This window comes from Somniosus microcephalus, chromosome 8 (assembly GCF_052327205.1).
Source record: "Somniosus microcephalus isolate GS21.2 chromosome 8, FLI_Smic_1.0, whole genome shotgun sequence".
NCBI classification, from domain to species: Eukaryota; Metazoa; Chordata; class Chondrichthyes; order Squaliformes; family Somniosidae; genus Somniosus; species Somniosus microcephalus.
The window spans coordinates 54,556,027-54,580,803 of record NC_140994.1 but is presented as its reverse complement, the minus strand read 5'-3'; the positions used below and the strand labels follow the sequence as shown (position 1 = coordinate 54,580,803).

The following is a 24,777-nucleotide window of genomic DNA, read 5'->3' as shown; positions in this document are numbered from 1 at the left end:
AGGGAGTCAGAGAGGGGCTGGGAGTCAGAGATGGCCTGGGAGTCAGAGAGGGGCTGGGAGTCAGAGAGGGGCTGGGAGTCAGAGAGGGGCTGGGAGTCAGAGAGGGGCTGGGAGTCAGAGAGGGGCTGGGAGTCAGAGAGGGGCAGGGAGTCAGAGAGGGGCAGGGAGTCAGAGAGGGGCAGGGAGTCAGAGAGGGGCTGGGAGTCAGAGAGGGGCTGGGAGTCAGAGAGGGGCAGGGAGTCAGAGAGGGGCAGGGAGTCAGAGAGGGGCAGGGAGTCAGAGAGGGGCAGGGAGTCAGAGAGGGGCAGGGAGTCAGAGAGGGGCAGGGAGTCAGAGAGGGGCAGGGAGTCAGAGAGGGGCAGGGAGTCAGAGAGGGGCAGGGAGTCAGAGAGGGGCAGGGAGTCAGAGAGGGGCAGGGAGTCAGAGAGGGGCAGGGAGTCAGAGAGGGGCAGGGAGTCAGAGAGGGGCTGGGGGTCAGAGAGGGGCTGGGAGTCAGAGAGGGGTGGGGAGTCAGAGAGGGGCGGGGAGTCAGAGAGGGGCGGGGAGTCAGAGAGGGGCAGGGAGTCAGAGAGGGGCAGGGAGTCAGAGAGGGGCAGGGAGTCAGAGCGGGGCAGGGAGTCAGAGCGGGGCAGGGAGTCAGAGCGGGGCAGGGAGTCAGAGCGGGGCAGGGAGTCAGAGAGGGGCAGGGAGTCAGAGAGGGGCAGGGAGTCAGAGAGGGGCAGGGAGTCAGAGAGGGGCTGGGAGTCAGAGAGGCGCAGGGGACCAGTGAGGGGCATGGAGTCAGAGAGGGGCAGGGAGTCAGAGAGGGGCTGGGAGTCAGAGAGGGGCTGGGAGTCAGAGAGGGGCTGGGAGTCAGAGCGGGGCAGGGAGTCAGAGCGGGGCAGGGAGTCAGAGCGGGGCAGGGAGTCAGAGAGGGGCAGGGAGTCAGAGAGGGGCAGGGAGTCAGAGAGGGGCTGGGAGTCAGAGAGGCGCTGGGGACCAGTGAGGGGCATGGAGTATATATCGTTAGGTGAATAAACCATGGGTAACAGGGAAATAAAAATAATTAGCATGCCACATGCCATACAGTAATGTTACCAACAGAAGAGACAATAGCATTCATTGCATTCAACAAAACTGTTGAATTTAGCAACAAAGTACTCTTTACCTTGTGGTCCCCCATGCAAACATTTGGTCCAATGTTGTCATAGATAACTGACTTCTCATCATTTTCTGCCTGTAAAACAGAGATCACTTTCTTTAGAGACAGAGTGGCTATTCACAGCAAGGGTCTTTTCACAATTGCTCAGCTGCAAAGGCAAATATTTAGAGGCAGTGAGAAAGCAATCGACAAGAGTTTCAACAAACAAGTAGAGTTGGAAGGCCACCCCTGCATGGATTTGCAAAATCTCTTCAGAATGTCGGAAAACTAGATGCCATTTGCTCCAGCAAATTGAAACCAATGCACTGTGTGGGCGTGGGGAGACAGGGACGGGACACCATCACCCTTAAAGTAGGTGAATGAAGTTGATGAGCAATAATTATATATCAAGATGTTATACTAATAGCATTTGTGTTACTTCTATGTTGGCAGTTTGCTAGCATTGATGATTTTGCTATTACTGACACTTTCATTTATGGCAAATTGCGCCTTCACTATAACAGCTTGATTATTATGTGTTGGACTCAAGTACCAATGGTAATTGCAAGCAGTTGTTGAAGGACTGTGTTAAAGACCATTAACACATAATCACTAAAGGCTTCGTATTAATTGGTACATCAAGTCACAGAGAACAGGCAGATCATTGCTTATTCTGAATAATAAATATTGGTTTTAAGACCATTTATGTTGCTAAGGCACAAGTTTTGCATTGCAGAGCAGATCTTTATTGTAGTTAATACTTCAACCAGGTGAGTATTTCAAAAGAAACCCACTTTAAGACCAGTTCTGATAAGAATAAGTCCTATTTATGGTGTACTTTTATTCAAATACAGAGCCTCCATTTCAATATGATACACTTGTGGCAGAGCCACTAAGGGACTCCGATCAGTTGTATATAATTCCCTTTAATAATATGTTAGCTACAGCCTGAGTCTGTATCTTTGTTTTCACTGTTCACATGTACAGAGCGCGATCACTTTAATAGCGCGGGTAAACACGATGACGTCACGCCATTCATCATGTGATCCCCACCGGCGGGAAAAACGTGATGACGTCATGACGTCAGCCACGGGACCGCCCAAGCAGTCCTCGTGGAGCCTCCGAACTGATTAGACCTATATTCGATGTTCTCCTGTAGTTATCCGTTAAACTCTGTTAGTTTTCATTAAACCTCGTTTATTTGATCGCCTGAGTGGACCTCAGTCTTTTGGATAGGAACTAGACATTCCTACACACTGTCAGTTATGGTTAAGGGCAGATACCTGACTGTATCAATCCCATATTTGAGGTCAATGACTTTCCTGTTCTTCATTCTGCAATGTCTTATTAATGGCCGCACATTAAAGTTTCCGTTCTTGGCCATTTGTAACTTAGCCCCACAATGTTTGATGGCCTAATTCTCTCAATTCTATTTGGTCCCATTAGTAGTGAACTAGATTTCTGTTTTGTGCTGTGCCATGTGAAAGGGCAGAGACCGGGTTAGGGTTAAATACACATTGATGTGGTGTCTCCAGGACTGCTATCAGCACTCGGCATCATCTTCAATGCTGCATGAGCTTCAACCTTATGAAGTTACTATGACTACCCTGAGTAGGGCCTGGTGGAGAATCTTCATCATTTTTTTAATAAGTAGCCAAAAAAAAGCTTTACTGTGTAATAACCCTGCCTCTGACAAGGCCAAGTTCTGAATGACATTTAAAGAATTGCTTTTTAAAGAAAGAGAGTTTTGGGATTGGATGGGCAATTCTTTTAACAGACCTATGAATGTCTAGCGAAATTTATGACCAATCAAAAAAAAGTAAATGAGACCAATTGAAAACACAGCTTAATATTAGGAATGGGGTTTAGCTTTCAGAGTGAGACGCGCTAAAATAGTTTACATTTTTAAACCAATATTAATGAGACTTGACAGGTGTGTTTTAAATCTGATAGGATATATGAGAAATTTTCACTGGTGTTTTTAGCTTAGAATGGTGAGAGGCGCTGAAGGTTTCTGTAAGGATATTTCAACGAGAGTTCATCTGCTGGGTATAATCATTGTGTTGGTAAACTGAATAGCTTTTGGTGAAGTTGAACAGATTCCTATTAATGCCAATACTTGCTCCAATACAACTAACCCGTTTCTTTCCTGACTCTGCATCAGCTTTTCTCTGAAGGGTATATTTCCCCCTTTGTTCAAAAATGTTAGTAACTCTTCTAAAATAGATTTTTATAACCTGATATAAAATTGGTGGGTTTGCAAGGGCAATTTCATGCAAAACATTTGAATAGTGGGAACAGGAAAAAGAATCAGCTAATCACGATCAATCTGTGATAATGATTCTTTAAAGCTTCTCAAGCAGCTAATGAGCATTTGACATAAATGATTAAAAGTTACAGTGGAGTACACAACACTTTTCATAAATGACTGAGTAGTAAGGTTATAATGCCCATGGAGAAACAACTCCCGAATAAAACACAGAGGCAAACTATGTGGATATATATCTCAGACCATGTGTACATGCCACCTAGTGTTCAAAGCATCTGGTAGGAGTTTTGGAATGTATGTATCAACTTGAAGGGAGTAGGTGTTAGAGATATGAAAAAATCAGGAAGTAGTTGTCCAGGGCTCCAGACCTGGGTGATGCTGATCTCCGAGAAACACTTGTCCTCAGCTGAGGGCAGGCAGTCCTGTTTTACTGTTGATGGTTGAGGTATAAAGGTTGTCTAGAATATTGGGACACTTCCAATCTCTTCTTCAGAGGGTGGCAGCCACTTGGAAGAGGCAGATGGAGCTTTGGTTTAAGAAAGTGTCAGCCTAGATTATGTGCTCAAATCCTGGAATGGAACTAGGTCAAGCCTAGGAGTGGGACTCGAACTGACAACCTACCAATCCAAAGACAAGGGTGCTACCAACTGAGCCAAGCAAACACTTGAACTAAAAGAGAAAATAGCAGGCTAATCATTAGTTAATCATTGTTGGGGTCTTCCAATGTTTGCAGTGGCTCCTAATCCAAGGCCTTGGTAAGGCTTCTGCCTATAGCAATATTGTTCTGCATTGAGTATAAGACATATTGTAAAGCTCTTTCTGACAAGTCCAAGCATCTAAAGCATTGTTTTAGCACCTCAAATGTCTGATGAATGGTTATCCTGTTGTGCCTGCTGGGGTTGGGGGGCTATGGAGAGCCACAATGTAGCCAATATCTAGAAGGAGCCAGCCAACCATTCGTCTTGCTCCTTCAAACAACATGGTGACATTTAGATTAGCTCAGAACAAAAATATCATGCATTTCCCTCCTTTCATTTCATTCCCTCTTGCTGGGAAGCATGCTTTAACAATTGTCTGTCCTATATAAGTATGCCATAGGATCGGTGGTAGTAGGCACGCAGATGGTTCTAGCTGCATGGACAGTGATGCTTTGGACCTCGGAAGAGGATGCGCAAGCCAGTCTGGCCGAAGTTTAAAAAGCCACAAAATTACTTCTCTGCCACTCCATCACTGCTGAACCCAGTATGCAAATAGAAATCACTCTCTCTTGGATCGATTGCTGTTTGAATATCGCATTATGTTAGCCACACATGTGCAGAAGGTATAACTTGTAAGATTTCCGGGGCAGCCCAGAATCCTGCCAGTCACACTCTCAAAAGTGACATCAGGATGGGGACGGAGAAGACAAGGCACCACAAATTCCTGCCCCTCACCCTTACTACATTAAGACAGCTCAATTTCTAGGCTATTGTATTTAAAAAGCCAACATCGTACCTAGTGACAGAACATCAGTACTGCATGAGTGCTTCTATTTGAAGTCTTAAAAGAACAGTCCTGCTTAATTGTAGCCTAAGGCTTTAGGAAAAACAAGATATAGGTAGGCGATGAGCTTCTCCATAAGGGTTACAAATGGTATTCTTTTTTCCCAACTTAACTTTTTAAAGATATTTAAAATAAACTGGTTGAGATTATTTTTTCTTGCATTATATCTAAATGTGGAGGTCTGGCTATTCAATCTCTGCTTTTTCTACTTCCCTCCTTACATTACATTCAACTTAATACTGATAGTAATATAGAAAGAAAAAGAAGAAAAAGTTTGCATTTATATATTGCCTTTTACGTCCTCAGGATGTCCCAAAGTGCTTCACAGCCCATGAATTACTTTGCAAATGTAGTCACTGTTGTTTTGTAGGCAAATGCAGCAGCCAAGTTGTATATTGCAAGGTCCCACCAACAACAATGCAATAAAAGACCAGATAATCTGTACTGGTGATGTAGGTTGAGGGATAAATGGTGGTCAGGACACTGGGAGGTTTTCCATGCCCTTCATTGAATAATGCCATGAGATCTTTTATATCCACCTGTGCAGGCAGCCAAGATCTCAATTCAATGTCTCATCTGTAAGGCAGTTCCTTCAACAATGTAGCAGTCCCCAGGTACTGAATTTAAGTGCTCAGGCCCTGCAATAGGGATTGTATTCATGACCTTCTGACTCAGAGGAGAGAGCTACTACTGAGCCAAGAATAAATAACTCATACTCCTACACAATTAGGTCAAAAATGATTTTTTTTAAATTTATTCTTTATTGAAGTCTCTGTAAAAGTTATGTATAAAGATACATGTTAGTATGCATCACTGGGACAAAACAGACACCATCAATGTGCATTGGTATATATTTCTATGCAAAAACCTATTAAGGAACTGGCTATTTTAGATCTAGTACTGTGTAATGAGACAGGGTTAATTAATAACCTTGTAGTAAAGGAGCCTCTGGGGAGCAGTGATCATAATATGATAGAATTTTATGTTGAGTTTGAGAGTGATTTAGTTAAGTCCAAAACTAGGGTCCTAAACCTGAACAAAGCAAATGATGTAGGTATGAGAGGCGAGTTGGCTAAGGTAGGTTGGGAAATTAGATTAAAAGATATGACAGCAGAAAAGCAATGGCAAACATTTAAAGAAATAATTCATAATTCGCAGTGAATATACATTACCTTAAGGAATAAAAACACCATGGGAAAAATGGTCCAACCGTGGCTAATAAAAGAAGTTAAAGATAGTATTACACCAAAGGAAGAGGCTTATAATATTGCCGAAAAGAGTAGTAAGCCTGAGGAGTGGGAAGATTTTAAAATTCAGCAAAGGAGGGCCAAGAAATTGATAAAGAAAGGGAAAATAGAATACAAGAGTAAGCTAGTGAGAGACATTAAAACAGATGTAAAAGCTTCTATAGGTATGTAAAAAGGAAAAGATTAGCGAAAGTAAACGTGGATCCCTTACAGGCTGAGACAGGAGAAATTATAATGGGGAATAAGGAAATGGCCGAGAAATTAAACAAATACTTTGGGATGATTTTGCCAGCCCTGGGGAGGCGGGTTTGGAGGTAAGACTGCTGGGAAAATGGCAGAATCTGGAGACGGGTACCCATCCCGCCCCCAACCCCCCTCCGTGCCATCTTCCCAGGAGGCGGGTACCCGACCCACGCCGGGTCCCATCTCCTCGAGGCGGGAAGGGGATTACAGCCACTTAACTGCCTGTTAGTTAAGAGGATTATCCCCATTTTTCCAACAGAAATGCGGGCTTCCTGATGTCGGGAAACCCCGCCAGGGTCAGCGAGGCGAGCAGTGGGTCTGCGGGGGGTGAGAAGGGTCGAAAAGTGTGCTGTGGAGGTGAGTGATGGGTGCAAATGTGGAGAGGTAAGTATGTGAGGTGAGTGAAAAGTTTTAGAAAAAGTTTCCTTACCTTTGTTTCTTCCTGCAGGCTTCAATCGTTGGGGATCCAGAGGCTCCGGCATCTCCACAGCAGAGATGACAGAATGGCTGCTGCATTCTCCGATGCAATAGCCAGCTGCTTTCTGCTCAGGAAATAGGTTTGGTGAGCCTTGAGTACAAGAACTCACCAAACAACAAAGAATGTCAGTGTTTGACAGCTTCTCAAAGCTGTTTTCACATAAGAAGACGCAATAAAACTCCCGGAAATAGTGGAGAACCAAGGGTCTAGCAAGAATGAGGAACTGAAAGAAATTAGTATTAGTAAAAAAATAGTACTGGAATCCAATAAATCCTCTGCAACTGATGGCCTACATCCTAGGGTTTTAAAAGAGGTGGCTATAGAGAAGTGGATGCATTGGTTGTCATCTTCCAAAATTCCATAGATACTAGAACGGTTCCCGCGGATTGGAAGGTAGCAAATGTAACCCCACTATTTAAGAAAGGAGGGAGAGAGAAAATGGGGAACTACAGATCAGTTAGCCTGACATCAGTAGTAGGGAAAATGCTAGAATCTATTATTAAGGATGTGGTAACAGGGCACTTAGAAAATAATAATTTTAAAGAGTCAACATAGATTATGAAAGGGAAATCATGTTTGACGAATCTGTTAGAGTTTTTTGAATTGTAACTAGAAGAATAGATAAGGGGGAACCAGTGGATGTGGTGTATTTGGATTTTCAGAAGGCATTCAATAAGCTGCCACATAAGAGGTTATTAAACAAAATTAAGGCTCATGGGATTGGGGGTAATACACTAGCATGGATTGAAGATTGGTTAACGGACAGAAAACAGAGAGTAGGAATAAATGGGTCATTTTCGGGTTGGCAGGCTGTAACTAGTGGGGTACCGCAAGGATCATTGCTTGGGCCTCAGCTATTCACAATCTATATCAATGATTTGGATGAGGAGACCAAATGTAATATACCCAAGTTTGCTGATGATACAAAGCTAGGTGGGAATGTAAGTTGTGAGGAGGATGCAAAGAGGTTTCAAGGGGATATAGACAGGCTAAGTGAGTGGGCAAGAACATAGCAAATGGAATACACAGTGGAGAAATATGAAGTTATCCACTTTGGTAGGGAAAATAAAAAAGCAGAGTATTTTTTAAATGGTGGGAGATTGGGAAATGTTGGTGTTCAGAGGGACCTGGGTGTCCTTGTACAAGAATGGTGTGGAGATGCCGGTGTTGGACTGGGGTGGACAAATGTAAGAAGTCACACAACACCAGGTTATAGTCCAACAGTTTTATTTGAAATCACAAGCTTTCGGAGCGCTGCTCCTTCGTCAGGTGAAGTGGAGAGATGCCTATAGACACAGATTATATAGTCAGAGAATAATGCCAGATGATTACTGGTAATCTTTCTAACTGCCATTTATCACACCTCGGCAGAGAGATAATCACAGCAATCAAAGGTGTGAATGGTGTCCAAACAGGTCAGTCAGGAAAACATTACATCAAAGAACAATGAGGTGGGGTCACAAGGGGTAAAATGTTGCAGATGCTGGGGTCTGTATGAAAAACAAAAAACAGACAAAAAACATTTTCTTTGCTGGAAATCACAGCAGGTCCGGCCGCATCTGTGCAGAGAGAACAAGCCAACGACGACTCGAGTCTGGATGACCCTACGTCAGGTGGGGTTACATGTAGCGTGACATGAACCCAAGATCCCGGTTGAGGCCGTCCTCATGAGTGCGGATCTTGGCCAAAGATGTGCGGGTTAGGTTGATTGGCCATGATAAAAAAATGGACCCTTAGTGTTAGGGGGGATTAAATACGTGGGGTTACGGGGTTACGGGGATAGGGCTTGGGTGGGATGGCTGTCGGTGTAGGGACCGGGTGCTAGGGTTTGGATGATCAGCCATGATCTCGTTGAATGGCGGAGCAGGCTCGAAGGGCCGAATGGCCTACTCCTGCTCCTATCTTCTATGTTTCTATGTTTGGCTATCAGTTTCTGCTCTACGATTTTGCGTTGTCGTGTGTCTCGAAGGCCGCCTTGGAGAATGCTTACCCGAAGATCGGAGGCTGAATGTTCTTGACTGCTGAAGTGTTCCCCGACTGGGAGGGAACACTCCTGCCTGGCGATTGTTGCGCGGTGTACGTTCATCCGTTGTCGCAGTGTCTGCATGGTCTCGCCGATGTAAAATGCTAGAATCTATTATTAAGGATGTGGTAACAGGGCACTTAGAAAATAATAATTTTAAAGAGTCAACATAGATTATGAAAGGGAAATCATGTTTGACGAATCTGTTAGAGTTTTTTGAATTGTAACTAGAAGAATAGATAAGGGGGAACCAGTGGATGTGGTGTATTTGGATTTTCAGAAGGCATTCAATAAGCTGCCACATAAGAGGTTATTAAACAAAATTAAGGCTCATGGGATTGGGGGTAATACACTAGCATGGATTGAAGATTGGTTAACGGACAGAAAACAGAGAGTAGGAATAAATGGGTCATTTTCGGGTTGGCAGGCTGTAACTAGTGGGGTACCGCAAGGATCATTGCTTGGGCCTCAGCTATTCACAATCTATATCAATGATTTGGATGAGGAGACCAAATGTAATATACCCAAGTTTGCTGATGATTCTTTCCTGCAACGTATGAGGTAGACAACGTTGGCCGAGTCACATGAGTATGTACCATGTACCTGGTGGGTGGTGTCCTCACGTGTGATGATGGTATCTGTGTTGATGATCTGGCATGTCTTGCAGAGGTTGCCGTGGCAGGGTTGTGTGGTGTCGTGGTCGCTGTTCTCCTGAAAGCTGGGTAATTTGCTGCGAATGATGGTCTGTTTGAGGTTAGGCGGCTGTTTGAAGGCGAGTAGTGGAGGCATGGGGATGGCCTTAGCGAGGTGTTCATCGTCATTGATGACATGTTGAAGGCTGCGAAGAACATGGCGTAGTTTCTCCGCTCCGGGGAAGTACTGGACGACGAAGGGTACTCTGTTGGTTGTGTCCCGTGTTTGTCTTCTGAGGAGGTTTATGTGATTTTTTGCTGTGGCCCGCCGGAACTGTCGATCGACGAGTCAAGCGTCATATCCCGTTCTTACGAGGGCGTCTTTCAGCATCTGTAGGTGTCCATCGCGTTCCTCCTCGTCTGAGCAGATCCTGTGTATTCGCAGGGCTTGTCCATAGGGGATGGCTTCTTTAACGTGGTTAGGGTGGAAGCTGGAGAAGTGGAGCATCCTGAGGTTGTCCGTGGGCTTGCGGTAGAGTGAAGTGCTAAGGTGTCCGTCTTTGATGGAGATTCGTGTGTCCAAGAATGAAACTGATTCTGAGGAGTAGTCCATGGTGAGTTTGATGGTGGGATGGAGCTTGTTGATGTTATCGTGTAGTCTTTTCAATGATTCTTCGCCGTGGGTCCATAGGAAGAAAATGTCATCGATGTATCTGGTGTATAGCATTGGTTGGAGGTCCTGTGCAGCGAAGAAGTCTTGCTCGAACTTGTGCATGAAGATGTTGGCGTATTGGGGTGCGAATTTGGTCCCCTTGGCTGTTCCGTGTGTTTGGGTAAAGAACTGGTTGTCGAAGGTGAAGACATTGTGGTCAAGGATGAAGCGGATGAGTTGTAGGATGGCGTCTGGAGATTGGCTGTTGTTGGTGTTGAGTAATGAGGCTGTCGCAGCGATGCCGTCATTGTGGGGGATACTAGTGTAAAGTGCCGAGACGTCCATCGTGGCGAGGAGTGTTCCTGGTTCAACTGGTCTGTGGGTGCTGAGTTTCTGTAAGAAGTCTGTAGTGTCGTGACAGAAGCTGGGGGTTCCCTGTACGATGGGTTTCAGGATGCCCTCGACGTATCCAGAGAGGTTCTCACACAGGGTTCCGTTGCCTGATACGATAGGACGTCCGGGTGTGATGGCTTTGTGTATCTTTGGGAGGCAGTAGAAATCTCCCACGCGGGGAGTACGTGGGATGAGAGCGCGTAGGATGCTTTGAAGGTCTGGATCGAAGGTCTTGATTAGTCTGTTGAGTTGGCGGGTGTGTTCTTTGGTTGGATCTGCGGGTAACTGTCTGTAGTGTTCCTGGTTGTCCAGTTGTCGGTATGCTTCTTTGCAATAGTCCGTTCTGTTCTGATGACGATGTTGCAGTTTGTCTTGAGAGCGTGGATGGCATTGCGTTGTGCTCGGGTGACATTCTGGACTGTCTTGTGAGTGCGGCTGATGAATCTGGCGTTGATGCATCTCCTGACAGCTTGAGCATACATGTCAAGTTTAGGGCAGCGACCCTCCGGAGGGGTCCAATTTGACTCTTTCTTCTTTGGTTGATGCACTGCGGATCCCTCGGTTTGCTGTTCCGGATCATTGGTTGTCTCATTGGGTTCGCTGCTGACATCTTGGGATTTGTGGAAGAATTCCCGGAGCCTCATTCTCCTGATGAATTCCCCTGTGTCTGCCGCGAGACCGATGGGGTCCATTTTGGCGGTGGTGGCACAGGACCTCCAACCAATGCTGTACACCAGATACATCGACGACATTTTCTTCCTATGGACCCACGGCGAAGAATCACTGAAAAGACTACACGATAACATCAACAAGTTCCATCCCACCATCAAACTCACCATGGACTACTCCTCAGAATCGGTTTCATTCTTGGACACACGAATCTCCATCAAAGACGGACATCTCAGCACTTCACTCTACCGCAAGCCCACGGACAACCTCAGGATGCTCCACTTCTCCAGCTTCCACCCTAACCACGTTAAAGAAGCCATCCCCTATGGACAAGCCCTGCGAATACACAGGATCTGCTCAGACGAGGAGGAACGCGATGGACACCTACAGACGCTGAAAGATGCCCTCATAAGAACGGGATATGACGCTTGACTCGTCGATTGACAGTTCCGACGGGCCACAGCAAAAAATGGCATACACCTCCTCAGAAGACAAACACGGGACACAACCAACAGAGTACCCTTCGTCGTCCAGTACTTCCCTGGAGCGGAGAAACTACGCCATGTTCTTCGCAGCCTTCAACATGTCATCAATGACGATGAACACCTCGCTAAGGCCATCCCCACGCCTCCACTACTTGCCTTCAAACAGCCGCCTAACCTCAAACAGACCATCGTACGCAGCAAATTACCCAGCTTTCAGGAGAACAGCGACCACGACACCACACAACCCTGCCATGGCAACCTCTGCAAGACATGCCAGATCATCAACACAGATACCATCATCACATGTGAGGACACCACCCACCAGGTACATGGTACATACTCATGTGACTCGGCCAACGTTGTCTACCTCATACGTTGCAGGAAAGGATGCCCCGGAGCATGGTACATCGGCGAGACCATGCAGACACTGTGACAATGATGAACGTACACCGCGCAACAATCGCCAGGCAGGAGTGTTCCCTCCCAGTCGGGGAACACTTCAGCAGTCAAGAACATTCAGCCTCTGATCTTCGGGTAAGCATTCTCCAAGGCGGCCTTCGAGACACAAGACAACGCAAAATCGTAGAGCAGAAACTGATAGCCAAGTTCCGCACTCATGAGGACGTACTCAACCGGGATCTTAGGTTCATGTCATGTTACATGTAACCTCACCTGACGTAGGGTCATCCAGACTCGAGTCGTCGTTGGCTTGTTCTCTCTACACAGATGCGGCCGGACCTGCTGTGATTTCCAGCAAAGAAAATGTTTTTGTCTGTTTTTTGTTTTTCATACAGACCCCAGCATCTGCAACATTTTACCCCTTGTGACCCCACCTCATTGTTCTTTGATGTAATGTTTTCCTGACTGACCTGTTTGGACACCATTCACACCTTTGATTGCTGTGATTATCTCTCTGCCGAGGTGTGATAAATGGCAGTTAGAAAGATTACCTGTAATCATCTGACATTATTCTCTGACTATATAATCTGTGTCTATAGGTATCTCTCCACTTCACCTGACGAAGGAGCAGTGCTCCGAAAGTTTGTGATTTCAAATAAAACTGTTGGACTATAACCTGGTGTTGTGTGACTTCTTACATTTGTACAAGAATCACAGAGTTAACATGCAAGTACAGCAAGCAATTAGGAAAGCAAATGGTATGTTGGCCTTTATTACAAGAGGATTTGAGTATAAGAGTAAAGGCGTCTTACTGCAATTATATAGGGCCCTGGTGAGACCACACCTGGAGTATTGTGTATAATTTTGATCTCCTTACCTAAGGAAGGATATATTTGCCATAGAGGGAATGCAGCAATGGTTCACCAGACTGATTCCTGGGATGGGGGGATTGTCCTATGAGGAGAGACTGAGTAGACTAGGCCTATATTCTCTAGAGTTTAGAAGAATGAGAGGTGATCTCATTGAAATATACAAAATACTTACAGGGCTTGACAGGGTAGATGCAGGGAGGATGTTTCCCCTCACTGGGGAGTCTAGAACCAGGGGTCACAGTCTCAGAATAAGGGGTCGGCCATTTAGGACTGAGATGGGGAGAAATTTCTTCACTCAGAGGGTGGTGAATCTTTGGAATTCTCTACCCCAGAGGGCTGTGGAGATTCAGTCATTGAGTATATTCAAGACAGAGATCGATAGATTTTTGGATATTAAGGGAATCAATGGATATGGGGATAGTTCAGGAAAGTGGAGTTGAGGTAGAAGATCAGCCATGATCTTATTGAATAGTGGAGCAGGCTCAAGGGGCCGAATGGCTAACTCCTGCTCCTATTTCTTATATTCTTATTAACAATATACATTTTTTATTTGCAGAGAATTCAGCAGGAAGAATTTCCATTTGCCCTTAACCAATATCCCAGTCAGTCCCAATGACTGTGGTTCTGAAACAAGAGTATGGGGGAGAAATTAGTTAGCACCTGACAATGTGCGTAAAACGGGCGGCCCTTTTGCAATGCAAACCCAAAGAGTTTGGACCAAGAATCACCCAAAATTGGTCCTTGGGCTTCATTTTAATATCACTGGCAAGCTGCCAGCTGTCGAGCCACCAGAGGCAGCTCCAATTTGGGTTGGCTGCCATGTGACAGTGGCCCTCAGGTAGGTCATGGGGTGGGGGGGGGGCGGGGAAGCAAGGTGGAGAACAAGGAGGGGGGCGTTAGCACGGGCCAGCAGTGGCCCTCTGGAGTGCTGTGGAGCTGGGAGAAGCACTTCTGCTCCTAATAGCTTCACAAGAAGATACAATTTAAGAACAACTAACTGGTTAGCTGGCTAGGCTGCAGCAAACTCTTTAAAACCTGAGAGGGGCAGGCCCTCCTCTGCTCTGCTCAGTGCTGCCCAATTTTGTGAAAGGCTCAACAAACCAAGCGTTCGGCCCCTCATTAACATACGCAAGGGGCCTATCGCCTGTTTAAGATGGCCATCTGGGATGCCCGAATATTGTTCGAGGTTAATATAGCGTTGGACATATTTCAGGTGTCCTTGGAGCGCAGGACATAACCCCGTCAAACTCGTCTTTTCTGCCTGCGGTTTCCACTCGGAAAAGGGGCCTGACGAGGATCAATTTCTGCCCTTATTTCTGTCCTGTTTACATTTCTGCTGCCAGATTGGAGGAATAATACGGGGAATGTGTTCACTGACATATTAACATCCTGCTAACCCCCACCCAGTGTTCAAGAATAAAAATGGTAAGTACAGCAAAGCTTCATGCACTGCTTCCAAACATACCACACGTTTACAAGTTACTATTGCATTGTGACAGATTGGGGCACAACCCTGTTTGCACTATACTCCATGGTGAAATTAGCATCACAGTGTTTAAGATGAAAATGTTCTATACATCAAAGAAGTATCCATTGAAAGTAAACAGGAGCTACAAAGATTGTTGGGATAAAAGCATCAATTTCTTCCTATTCAGCATTTAGGCCACTGGCTCATACCCTCATTTTACTGTAGGGAGGTGCAAATGTATTTTGGTGGGGTCCACACAACTGGGGAAAAGTCTGGGAGAGAGCCTGTGGTCAGCATCATACTAAGACTGTACTGCCACCTATTAACAAGTTAGACAAATCAATATTCTGTTCAGCAATGGAAACAGAGGAATAACCCATGATATTTTGTGGTGTTTGAAGCTGTGTAAATAGAATATATGACAGTAAACAGCAAGTATCAACTGCGTGCATCACACTTCAATTAAACCTCATCCAAGTCCACAATTTGTGCAGCCAGCTTTAATGTTCACTTATGCCCTGCAAACCCACAGCTTCTAACTTGGATTCAGCTACCTCTTTATAGCGCCTGTCCTTCTCGATTGTAACTTAAGTAGGAAGCAGAGGATCCTTTTAATATCCATTTAAATTGTGTAAAACTCTCGGGATCAAATTTTATTTGTGAGATGTGCCTTATAAAACACAACTGGCACTTCACCCACTTTTGCGTCCACTGCAAGCTGCGCTGTGCATAAAGCAATCATAGGGGAATCTGCAATCCATTCAGCCACCCACTACTAACAGGGAATGTGTGGAGACAAGCAGCTGCCATGGAAGCAATGGATTCAGTGAGAAAACTGGGTTTAAAAAACATCTCATTTATGAAAGGTTTTGTCAAAAAAAAGGTTCTCGTGACAGTGTTACTTCATGCTTGTGATGTACAGTCAAATGGACACCACAGAAAATGAAATAAAGCCACAACATAAAACACAAGAAATCAACAATCTTCTAATTAGCTTTAAGTGCAATGAGCTGCTTTAAGGTCAGACACATTATTATAAAGCACTGTTGCCTACAATCAAAATGTAACCTTTTATATGTATGCATGGACACTTTCAATATTCTGGAATCATCATGTAGTCATAGCAGGAAGTTCAAGTGCATTCATCAAATTCAAGATGATAATTTTCAAAAGCAGCATAAAATTGTAGATTTTCGGCTGCATAATCTTAAGACAGATAAACAAATTACAGCAGCACACAAGCAGAAACAAAACTACACTTCACTGAGCATTCATTATCACATGCTATCAAGCAGTTATGCAGCTCCGTAGCAGTGGCCAACCTTTGGTGTGTTAGGGCTCAGAAAGCATAAAATAACATGATGGTGAGTTAACGGACCATGGCATGATAGATGATGTTGCACAGTGGCTGTTTACAGCTCCATGTCTGTACAATCTGTAACGCCTAGTGCATTGTGTTCAACATGCCGTTTGCTAATGTGAGACGATTCGCACATTAGCTAGGCCTCTATCGCCAGTATCTTACAGTGAGCTCGCTATCTGTACTATTATGTACCCGGGCAATCACTGGAGGCAATAAAATAAATGTGGAAAGTGATAAAATCTAATTACAATGAAAAAGGTATTATATGGATCAGATGCTTTACTTTTTATTCTGAATTGAGGAAGGTGCAGTGTGTAAAATCAATGAAGAGAAAGATTGCTACAGGAGCAACAGCAAACTGATGACAATGAACAGCAGAAACCAGTCAAAAGAGAACAAGGTTCAACTGGCTAAAATGTACACAAGCTAAAAGTGATATTTACTGAGTTATAAATAAACATATTAGCAGAAAACTCATGATTGTTAATCTTGAAGAAATTAAATTATCATCTTGATGTTTACATAAATTCAATGCTGCGTTCTTGTTTGCAAGTGAGTGAAGTACCAATTATATAATCCAATATTTCATGCACTAACATAGTTTAGAAGACAAACTTACTATATGGAACAATAAAATGGACCAAGTAATTCACTATATGTCTCTCATTGTACTGTGTTTTGTACTAGCCAACGTTAAAACATTATACAATTCCAATGGCAGATAACAAAAGCAGTTTGGTTTCAACCAAAAGAAATCATCATTCAATGGGTTATTTGAGAATCCGTTAGGTACTAAGCATGTGTCCATTTAGTGTTGACGGCACGGGCTACTGCTACTACTCTGTCAGAAGTGGTGAAAGCCCTTACAAGACAAAAAGAAGAATGAGAGAAAATCAGTAACAATGTCAATAGTTTTAGTGAGGACTGAAAAGACCCAGAAGTAAGCTACTGCTACTGTAATAGTGGCAATATTAAATGCAAAATTGTCATGAAAATTCACCTTTGTGCAGGTAAAGTCAAATAAATATCTGGTTCTTGGTTGCATTTGCAATGAACAGTAAAGGTTTAATACTGTGTAAAGTAATACAGTACTGTGATTATAGTCAAAACAGCAGTTAACGTTACTTGACGGTACAGGCAGTAATAAAGTTAATGCACATGAGCCTGTGCTGGTGACCTGATTTGCATCAGATGGATGGTTTATTTTTGGTATGTAGCAGGACAGTGATAAAGGCTTGTGATTGAAGTTGTCTGGTCAAGGAAGCAAGAACATGGTACTACAGTCAGGGAGTGAGTGACATAAAGAAAAGAGAGAAAGAGAGAGAGAAGCAGACAGACAGAGACATACACACAAAAAGGCAATGTCAAGATTATTTTATTCTATGGCTACTGTTTCAGTCAGCCTTAACAATTCAAACCACAGCTCTCTTTACAGCCTATGGTAAAGATGTGAGGATAAGGAAATCATTTTGGGATTAAATATCTGAAATATTTCTTAAATGCTTATGATATTGTCAATGGGACTTTTGGTCTTCAGATGTCTGATGACATGAAGAATATCTTTTGCTGTTCACAGTTCTGTCTGTATTAGAAAAGAGAGAGAGACTGACATGCAGTGCGCAGCAGCTCTCTGATTTTCTCTTCCTCCCCCAGAGTAGTGTGCTGAGATTCTGAACTTGCTGTGTGGGGAAATCATGGGGGCGAACCCATGTTCTATCAGAAGGCAAAGTGATCTGTTGCAAAAGGTAATTTGTTACTGCTCAGATTCAATCAGAAACAGGCATTTTTATGCAAAATGACAGCATTCAGGCAGTAAATCAGGCTGTGTGGAAATTCACGGGATTTGTTGTGGATGCCATGCAGTGCCAAATCACCTGCCTTCCCATCACTCGGTGATGGAGCATAATAGAGTCTCTGTGCTCTGAACCATGGATATGTCTTGTGAATGGATAGCTAACATAAATTGCAAATTAAAGTTTTAATAAACACTAATAAACAAGTTAGAATCTTAGTCACCATGGCCATTTTGTACTTGGTTCTGCCTTGGGTGCAGTTTTTAAACAGTCTCAGACAGGCTGTTTGTCGGGAGGAGTGTAATGTTTTTCAGTTGCACTGCCTAGTGGGATGACCAAGCATCAACATTTAACTGAGGGAAGCATGATGCAGTGGGGAAACTGAGCGAGGAAAGTAATGTTAATTGTATTCAGGTGGTGTATATCAATTGGGTGTTAATTGTATTCAAGTGGTGAATATTAATTGGGGACGCTCTTGTGTTCATATATATGGGAGCAGGCTCGGGAAGTGGGAGAAGCTTATCTTGGAGGTGCGTGGTATGCAATGTGTGTCTCTGTAAATAAAGGCTCGTAAACGACTGAAGACTAGGCTCTAGTATCCTATCCTTGACCACCTGGCTATCCGACTTTTACAAGTTATAGGTGCTAGAATAGTGAAAAGAAACTAAAAGCTGAATACTGATTCAGTATCCAGTTAGTACATCATTAACAAGAAAAATTAGCATTTTAATATTCACCGTACATTCAGTCAACCACAAAACAGTCACTTGGTTTCCGGCTTCATCCATACAACCAATTGTATGATTCTCCTGAATTTGCGAGGTTGTAAATAAGGGGTAGCTGATTCCTGGTAAAAGTTGCACTGTGGTTCTTTCACCTCAGGACGGGACAGCAGATCGAGTTATATTTTGCTTTAAATAAGCTACTCCTGATCCCCATTCACAGTGTTACTTTTTGGTTGGTTAATTTTATTTTGAAACTTTAAAAGTACTAGAAGATTAAACAATTACCATATCAGTTCTTCAGAGATCCTTTCCTCCTATGTGCAGTGCACAATATGGCTACTAAGGCAGGAAAAAGAACTACATAGAAATTCAAATTTAATCTGTGCAGGGCAGTATGGCACATGAAACTTGCAATTGTTCCGAACTAAATATTCATTCTTACATTTGCTCAAGATTGGAGGAACAAAATTGTGGGTTACCGACTTACCTTATGAATAAGATCCCGTGCCGAATGTGACAAAAGGATACGATCACACCATGAGGGGCACCTTGTATTCATGTACTGCTTTCCCTGATTTGAGTCCTCACTGTATGGATAACTAGAAAAGATAAATCAGAGTAAGTGACTCTTTTACTGGGGAGGGAGAATCATAAAGGGGAAAATAAAATACTGTATACTTAAATCTTTTTAGGGCACTCATAATTCCCAAATATTAATTTTATGGTATTTGAATGGCAGGACACCAATGTCTATTATGCAATAATAATTTGGTATTTAAACCCTTAGTGATGTGATCAACATGCTCTGTTGTTTGTGGTTATATTTTTTTAATATCAAAAGCAACTTTACTCCTCCCATTGTTGTCAATTAGATTAGTTTTTCCCCCCAGGCAGTTGTTTGGACACCTTTTTAGCCATATTGACATGTGCAGCTGTATTCCAGTAAATCAAACACAATGGAAGAGAAACAGGTGGGATTTTCTGCTGGTGTTATGCTGGCAACTCCAGCAGATGTGGACAGGAGATTCCTTGGTAGTCGCTTCACAAGCTCCTCATTCACCCTCATCACTTTTAGCACTTTCCTTCAGAGGTGATGGGGGACGTAGAATGCATCCTTCTAAAAGAGGCCTTTTAGAATTTAAGGAGCTGCCGCAGTCTATGCGGTCGATCGTAGGGCAATCGTTTGCACAGGGTAAAGCAATTACAGGGGGAATTTTAACAGTAATTTTGGGGTGAGCCCTGGAGGCCTCTGGTCACACTATACTGTGGCAGGTACTCAAACCCTTAAAATATCTTAATTGGCATGACCCCAGAAAAATCGCCTAGGTTGCGGCAGGTCACTGAGTTGGGTGGAACTCCTGCTCCACTGAGATTGCAGCAGAATCCTGGCCCAGCTGACATGATCTGAATTTAAGTCATCTCTCACAAAGCTTTGATTGGTAAAGTTCACATACAAATGTTTAGTGCAATTTAACTACATTTCTATATATGCTATTTTTATGACAGCATTAGTTATTTTAAATGAGTTAACATTTCCTGAAAAAAAGAGTGGACAGAGGAATATAGTATGAATGCATTAAATGCCTACATGTGAACTTTGCCAATTGGAATTTCTGCTGTCAAAGACATGATCTGTATCAGTGGTCTTCCGATGTTTCTCTGTGGGGAACCCTTGCCTGGGGGTTCTCCTGTCCTAAAGATAGGGCATGAATCTCCACTGGATTTCTCCCGTTCACTCACCATAACTGGTAGAGCCACAGAGAGCTGGGAAAAGCAGCGTAAACACCATTTAGGACATTTTCTTCCCAGTTCTTCCCTCAAAGTTGCGGTGAACAAACAAGAGAACCCCCATGGAAATTCACTCCCATAGTATAGTGTCAGTTACCCAAGGTAACACTATCACAGCATTAAACATATTTTATTAGTACACAGCAATAGAAATCGCAAGAAGCCAAAAATAAAAGACCAGCAAGTTCAGAAATCTTATTATACGCTTCCCGCAGTGGACCACAGTTTGAAAAATTAATGCTTTACATCACACTTTTATCTATAATAGTGTACTGAAATCAGTATGTGGGTTGCATTACAGGTCTTCGATCTCAGCCTGGCCACCCACACCCCCTCCCAGCCCTATTACTCCACAAGCCTCAGGCATCTCGCTTTCGGCTGCCTGCCTTCACCACATCCCTCGCTTCTGCTTGATATTCTCAAGCCGCTCAGGCAGGAGACAGCCTGCTGCAGGGTGAGGGAGCTGGTGACATCTGCTGAAGGCTCCTGGATCAACTGCTCGATGTAATCAGGCAGCCAGACCAAGAGCAGACCTGGGAACTGAGTCTGTTGCCACTGCTCGGTGTGATGAGTAAGCCAGACTGAGAGCAGTGTTGGAAGCTGGGTCTGCCACTGCTTTGAGACTTGCAGAGCGGGACTGAGCTGGGCAATACACTGCTACATTAAGCAGTCAGAGGAATGAGTGAGGCTTCAATTCCCATCCTCTTCTGTTTCTGTCTCTTTGATATTTTTGCTGCCTGTTACCATGTTTCATTTCTTTTCCAATTTCCCTTCTCTGCTGTTCCCATGCTATATCTATCATCGCCTCTTCAATTTGAGAAGAAGCTGTGGAGATAATGGATCAATTCACCAGGGTCTACAGTGGGATGACAGGAAGAGCAGTAAGGGTTGGTGAAAACCCTAATACCAAACAATCAAATGAGACAGAAGAAAAATTGTTAATCAATATAAAAAACAGAGTTAGCAATGCAGACACCCACTAAGTTACATATTTTGGGGAATGAACACTACTATTTTAGAATATGTAAGGCAAGTCTAATTTCCTTAGAATCAGCTGTGGTTTAGCTCTCTGTAATCTAATGATATTACAGGTCTGTTTAATGCTCGTCTTTGAATGTTCTATTACATTACTTGTGATATATGAGTGGCCTTGCAAATTCAAATTGGAGTAAAGCCACAGAATTTGAAAAACCATTAAGGATCTCTTTTTATTTACTATAGCTATTTGAGGTGCAAGGTGCATTTTTGTGCAGTAAAGTGAAACTTATTCATCAGCAAAGTGATGGAAGGTATCGTCAACAGAGCTATCAAATGACACTTACTCACCAATAACCTGCTCACTGATGCTCAGTTTGGGTTTCGCCAGTACCACACTGCTCCATACCTCATTACAGCCTTGGTCCAAACATGGACAAAAGAGCTGAATTCCAAAGGTGAGGTGAGAGTGAATACCTTTGACATCAAGGCAGCATTTGACCAAGTGTGGCATCAAGGAGCCCTCGTAAAACTGAAGTCAATAGTAATCAGGGGGAAAACTCTCCACTGGCTGGAGTCATACCTAGCAAAAAGGACAGTGGTTGTTGGAGGCCAACCATTTCAGCCCCAGGACATCACTGCAGGAGTTCCTCAGGGCAGTGTCCTAGGCCTAGCCATCTTAAGCTGCTTCATCAATGACCTTCCCTCGATCATAAAGTCAGAAGTGGGGATATTTGCTGATGATTGCACAGTGTTCAGTTCCATTCGCAACTCCTCAGATAATGAAGCAATCCACGCCCGCATGCAGCAAGACCTGGATGACATTCAGGGTTGGGCTGATAAGTGGTAAGTAACATTCATGCCACACAAGTGCCAGGCAATGACCAACTCCAACAAGAGAAAGTCTAACCACCTCCCCGTGATATTCAACGGCATTACCATCATTGAATCCCTCACCATTGGTGGAGGTCACCATTGACCAGAAACTTAACTGGACCAGCCACATATATACTGCGGCTACAAGAGCAGATCAGAGGCTGGGTATTCTGTGGCAAGTGACTCACCTCTTGACTCCCCAAAGCCTTTCCACCATTTACAAGGTATAAGTCAGGAGCGTGGTGGAATACCCTCCACTTTCCTGGATGAGTGCAGCTACAAAAACACTCAAAAAGCTCAACACCATCCAGGACAAAGCAGCCTACTTGAATGGCACTCCATCCACCACCTTAAAAATTCACTCTCTCCGCCACCGGTGCACTGTCTCCACAGTGTGTACCATCTACAAGATGCACTGCAGCAACTCACCAGGGCTTCTTCAACACCACCTCCCAAACCCACAACCTCTACCACCTAGAAGGACAAGGGCAGCAGGCGCATGGGAACACCACCACCTCCAAGTTTCCCTCCAAGTCACACACCATCCTGACTTGGAAGTATATCGCCGTTCCTTCATCGTCGCTGGGTCAAAATCCGGGAACTCCTTCCCTAACAGCACTGTGGGAGTACCTTTACCATACAGACTGCAGCGGTTCAAGAGGACGGGTCACCACCATCTTCTGAAGGACAACTAGGGATGGGCAATAAATGCTGGCCTTGCCAGCGATGCCCACACCCCGTGAATGAATCCAAAAAAAAATCTATGGTTTCCAAGCAGGATAATGCTTGCAATAACATAGCACGAGAAGGGGAAGACAGTTAAGGACCTAGACTGATTTTAGGGTCCAGACTGAAAGTAAAATCCACTTAAACTATGGCCTGATATTTTAGAACATCATCTGAACCTCCCAATTAGATTGTACATAACAGACTTGTAATTATTCTCTTCCATCCATTATTCCCTGTTGACAATAACCAATAATTTACAAAGGATGAGTTTATGAGTAAATTTTATGATTTAATATTCCCTGTGATAAGTTTGTGCAAAAGGAGGACGTATCTGGAATTGACCAGCTCAGAGGTAAGCACATTTGCACGATTTTTTGTCCATTACTATAAAATCTACCTTCGCAAACTGCATTGGGAATGCACTGAAACAACGCATACAATTTCTACTTTTGCAAGGATTAAAGAATATTCTTCAAATGTATTGCTGTTTTAAATAAGTATATATATTTCCCTTTGAGAGTGGAGACTTGGTGCTTTTTTAAAAAAATCGGTGGGAGGGTGGGGCACAGTGATTCAATACACAATGGCCCAGAATTTGCTGAAAAAATAATGGTATCTGAATGATGCACGCTGTTATTAATGTGCAAATCAGCCAACAACTTGTGGCGAGTAAGAGATATCCCGTGAATTGCAACTCGCCATAAGTTGCTGGCCGATTTGCACCACTCTGCCTTTATCTTTGCGAAAACAGCATCTCGCCCATAACCTCCTGTGATTTACATGAAGTTGCTGCATTTGCATATTAATTTCCCATTAAACTCGCCACAGAAAGTTAAGGCTGGTAATTGACACCGTAAGTACCCTTTAAACAATCTGATAATTGCTAATGGCTGCCAATCAATCTCTCTGGCCCAGAAAGTAAACGATTCGAAGTGTGAAGTCTCATTCATTCAGATCTTGAAATTTTCGCTGAGTTTTTAAAAATGTCAAATTTTTAATTTTTTTCTTACTTTCCTTTCTGTCTCTTTTTTCTCTCTCTCTTAATCCAATCTTGCTTTCCCTCTCTTTATTTCTCTTTCTGTACCTGATTTGACATTGAATTCGCCCACTCTAATTCACCCTCCTCCTCAGTCCTTCCTCTGTTTATTTCTCACTCCTTTAACCTCAGTGGTTAAGGAGACACACTGGGCTGGGTTTTCATTCAGAAGTCGGGAAGGGGGCGGGATGACAACTTTTGGGTTGTAGTCCCGCCTCCATTGAGATGCGGCCAATCCACACAATTTTCAATTGATTGACCTTGTTGAGCCCGCCCAGCGGGCTCAGCAGGCCAATTAAGGGCCACCCGGCAACAGGTGACGTCACAGATTGATATTTCATCTGTCAAGACGTGCTGACAGATGAAATATCAGTGTTTCACAGCTGCTTGAAGCTGTCAAACACTGACAGTCTTACTTCTAACCTGAGTCCTTCTACGCAGACTCAGTTAGAAATCTCGCCGGCACTGAAAGCTGCAGGCTGTCACTTTTGACAGATCGCAGCCATTCTGCTTTCTGTGCCGGCTGAATGATGGACTCCCGAAGCCTAGAGGAAGGAAGGCTGTAAAGAACATAAGAACATAAGAACATAAGAAATAGGAGCAGGAGTAGGCCAATCGGCCCCTCGAGCCTGCTCCACCATTCAATAAGATCATGGCTGATCTGATCCTAACCTCAAATCTTCTATCACTCTGCATCCACCCGAACCCATGTGATCTCCCGGGAGAGGCGAAAAAGCAGATAAAGACCCAATGGCCAATTTGGGAGAAAAAAATCTGGGAAATTCCTCTCCGACCCATCTAGGCGATCGAAATTCTTCCAGGAGATCACTCTGTCCCTATATTTTCTACAGTACTTACCTTCTGTAAAGGCGATCTCCACCCCAGCCAGGAACAGGAATAAAACCATCTCCTGAAATCTAACACAGAATTAGAACACAGTAGGTGCAGAACAAGGCTACACGGCCCCTGGGCCCACTCCACTACCCACAGGGCCATGACC

At 43.9% G+C, this 24,777-nt stretch overlaps 1 protein-coding gene across 2 annotated transcripts in view; it reads right to left on the bottom strand.

Moving 5' to 3' along the window:
• The window catches only part of inpp5a (inositol polyphosphate-5-phosphatase A), a 744,031-nt gene that overhangs the window by 29,012 nt on the left and 690,242 nt on the right, over nucleotides 1-24,777 (bottom strand). For both annotated transcript variants that reach the window (XM_085994739.1, XM_085994738.1), the window contains exons 13-14: nucleotides 18,861-18,972; nucleotides 1,148-1,216 (exon numbers count right to left, since the gene is read on the bottom strand). In XM_085994739.1, the coding sequence (XP_085850865.1) occupies nucleotides 1,148-1,216; nucleotides 18,861-18,972 (181 nt within the window). The remainder of the gene's footprint in view (nucleotides 1-1,147; nucleotides 1,217-18,860; nucleotides 18,973-24,777) is intronic.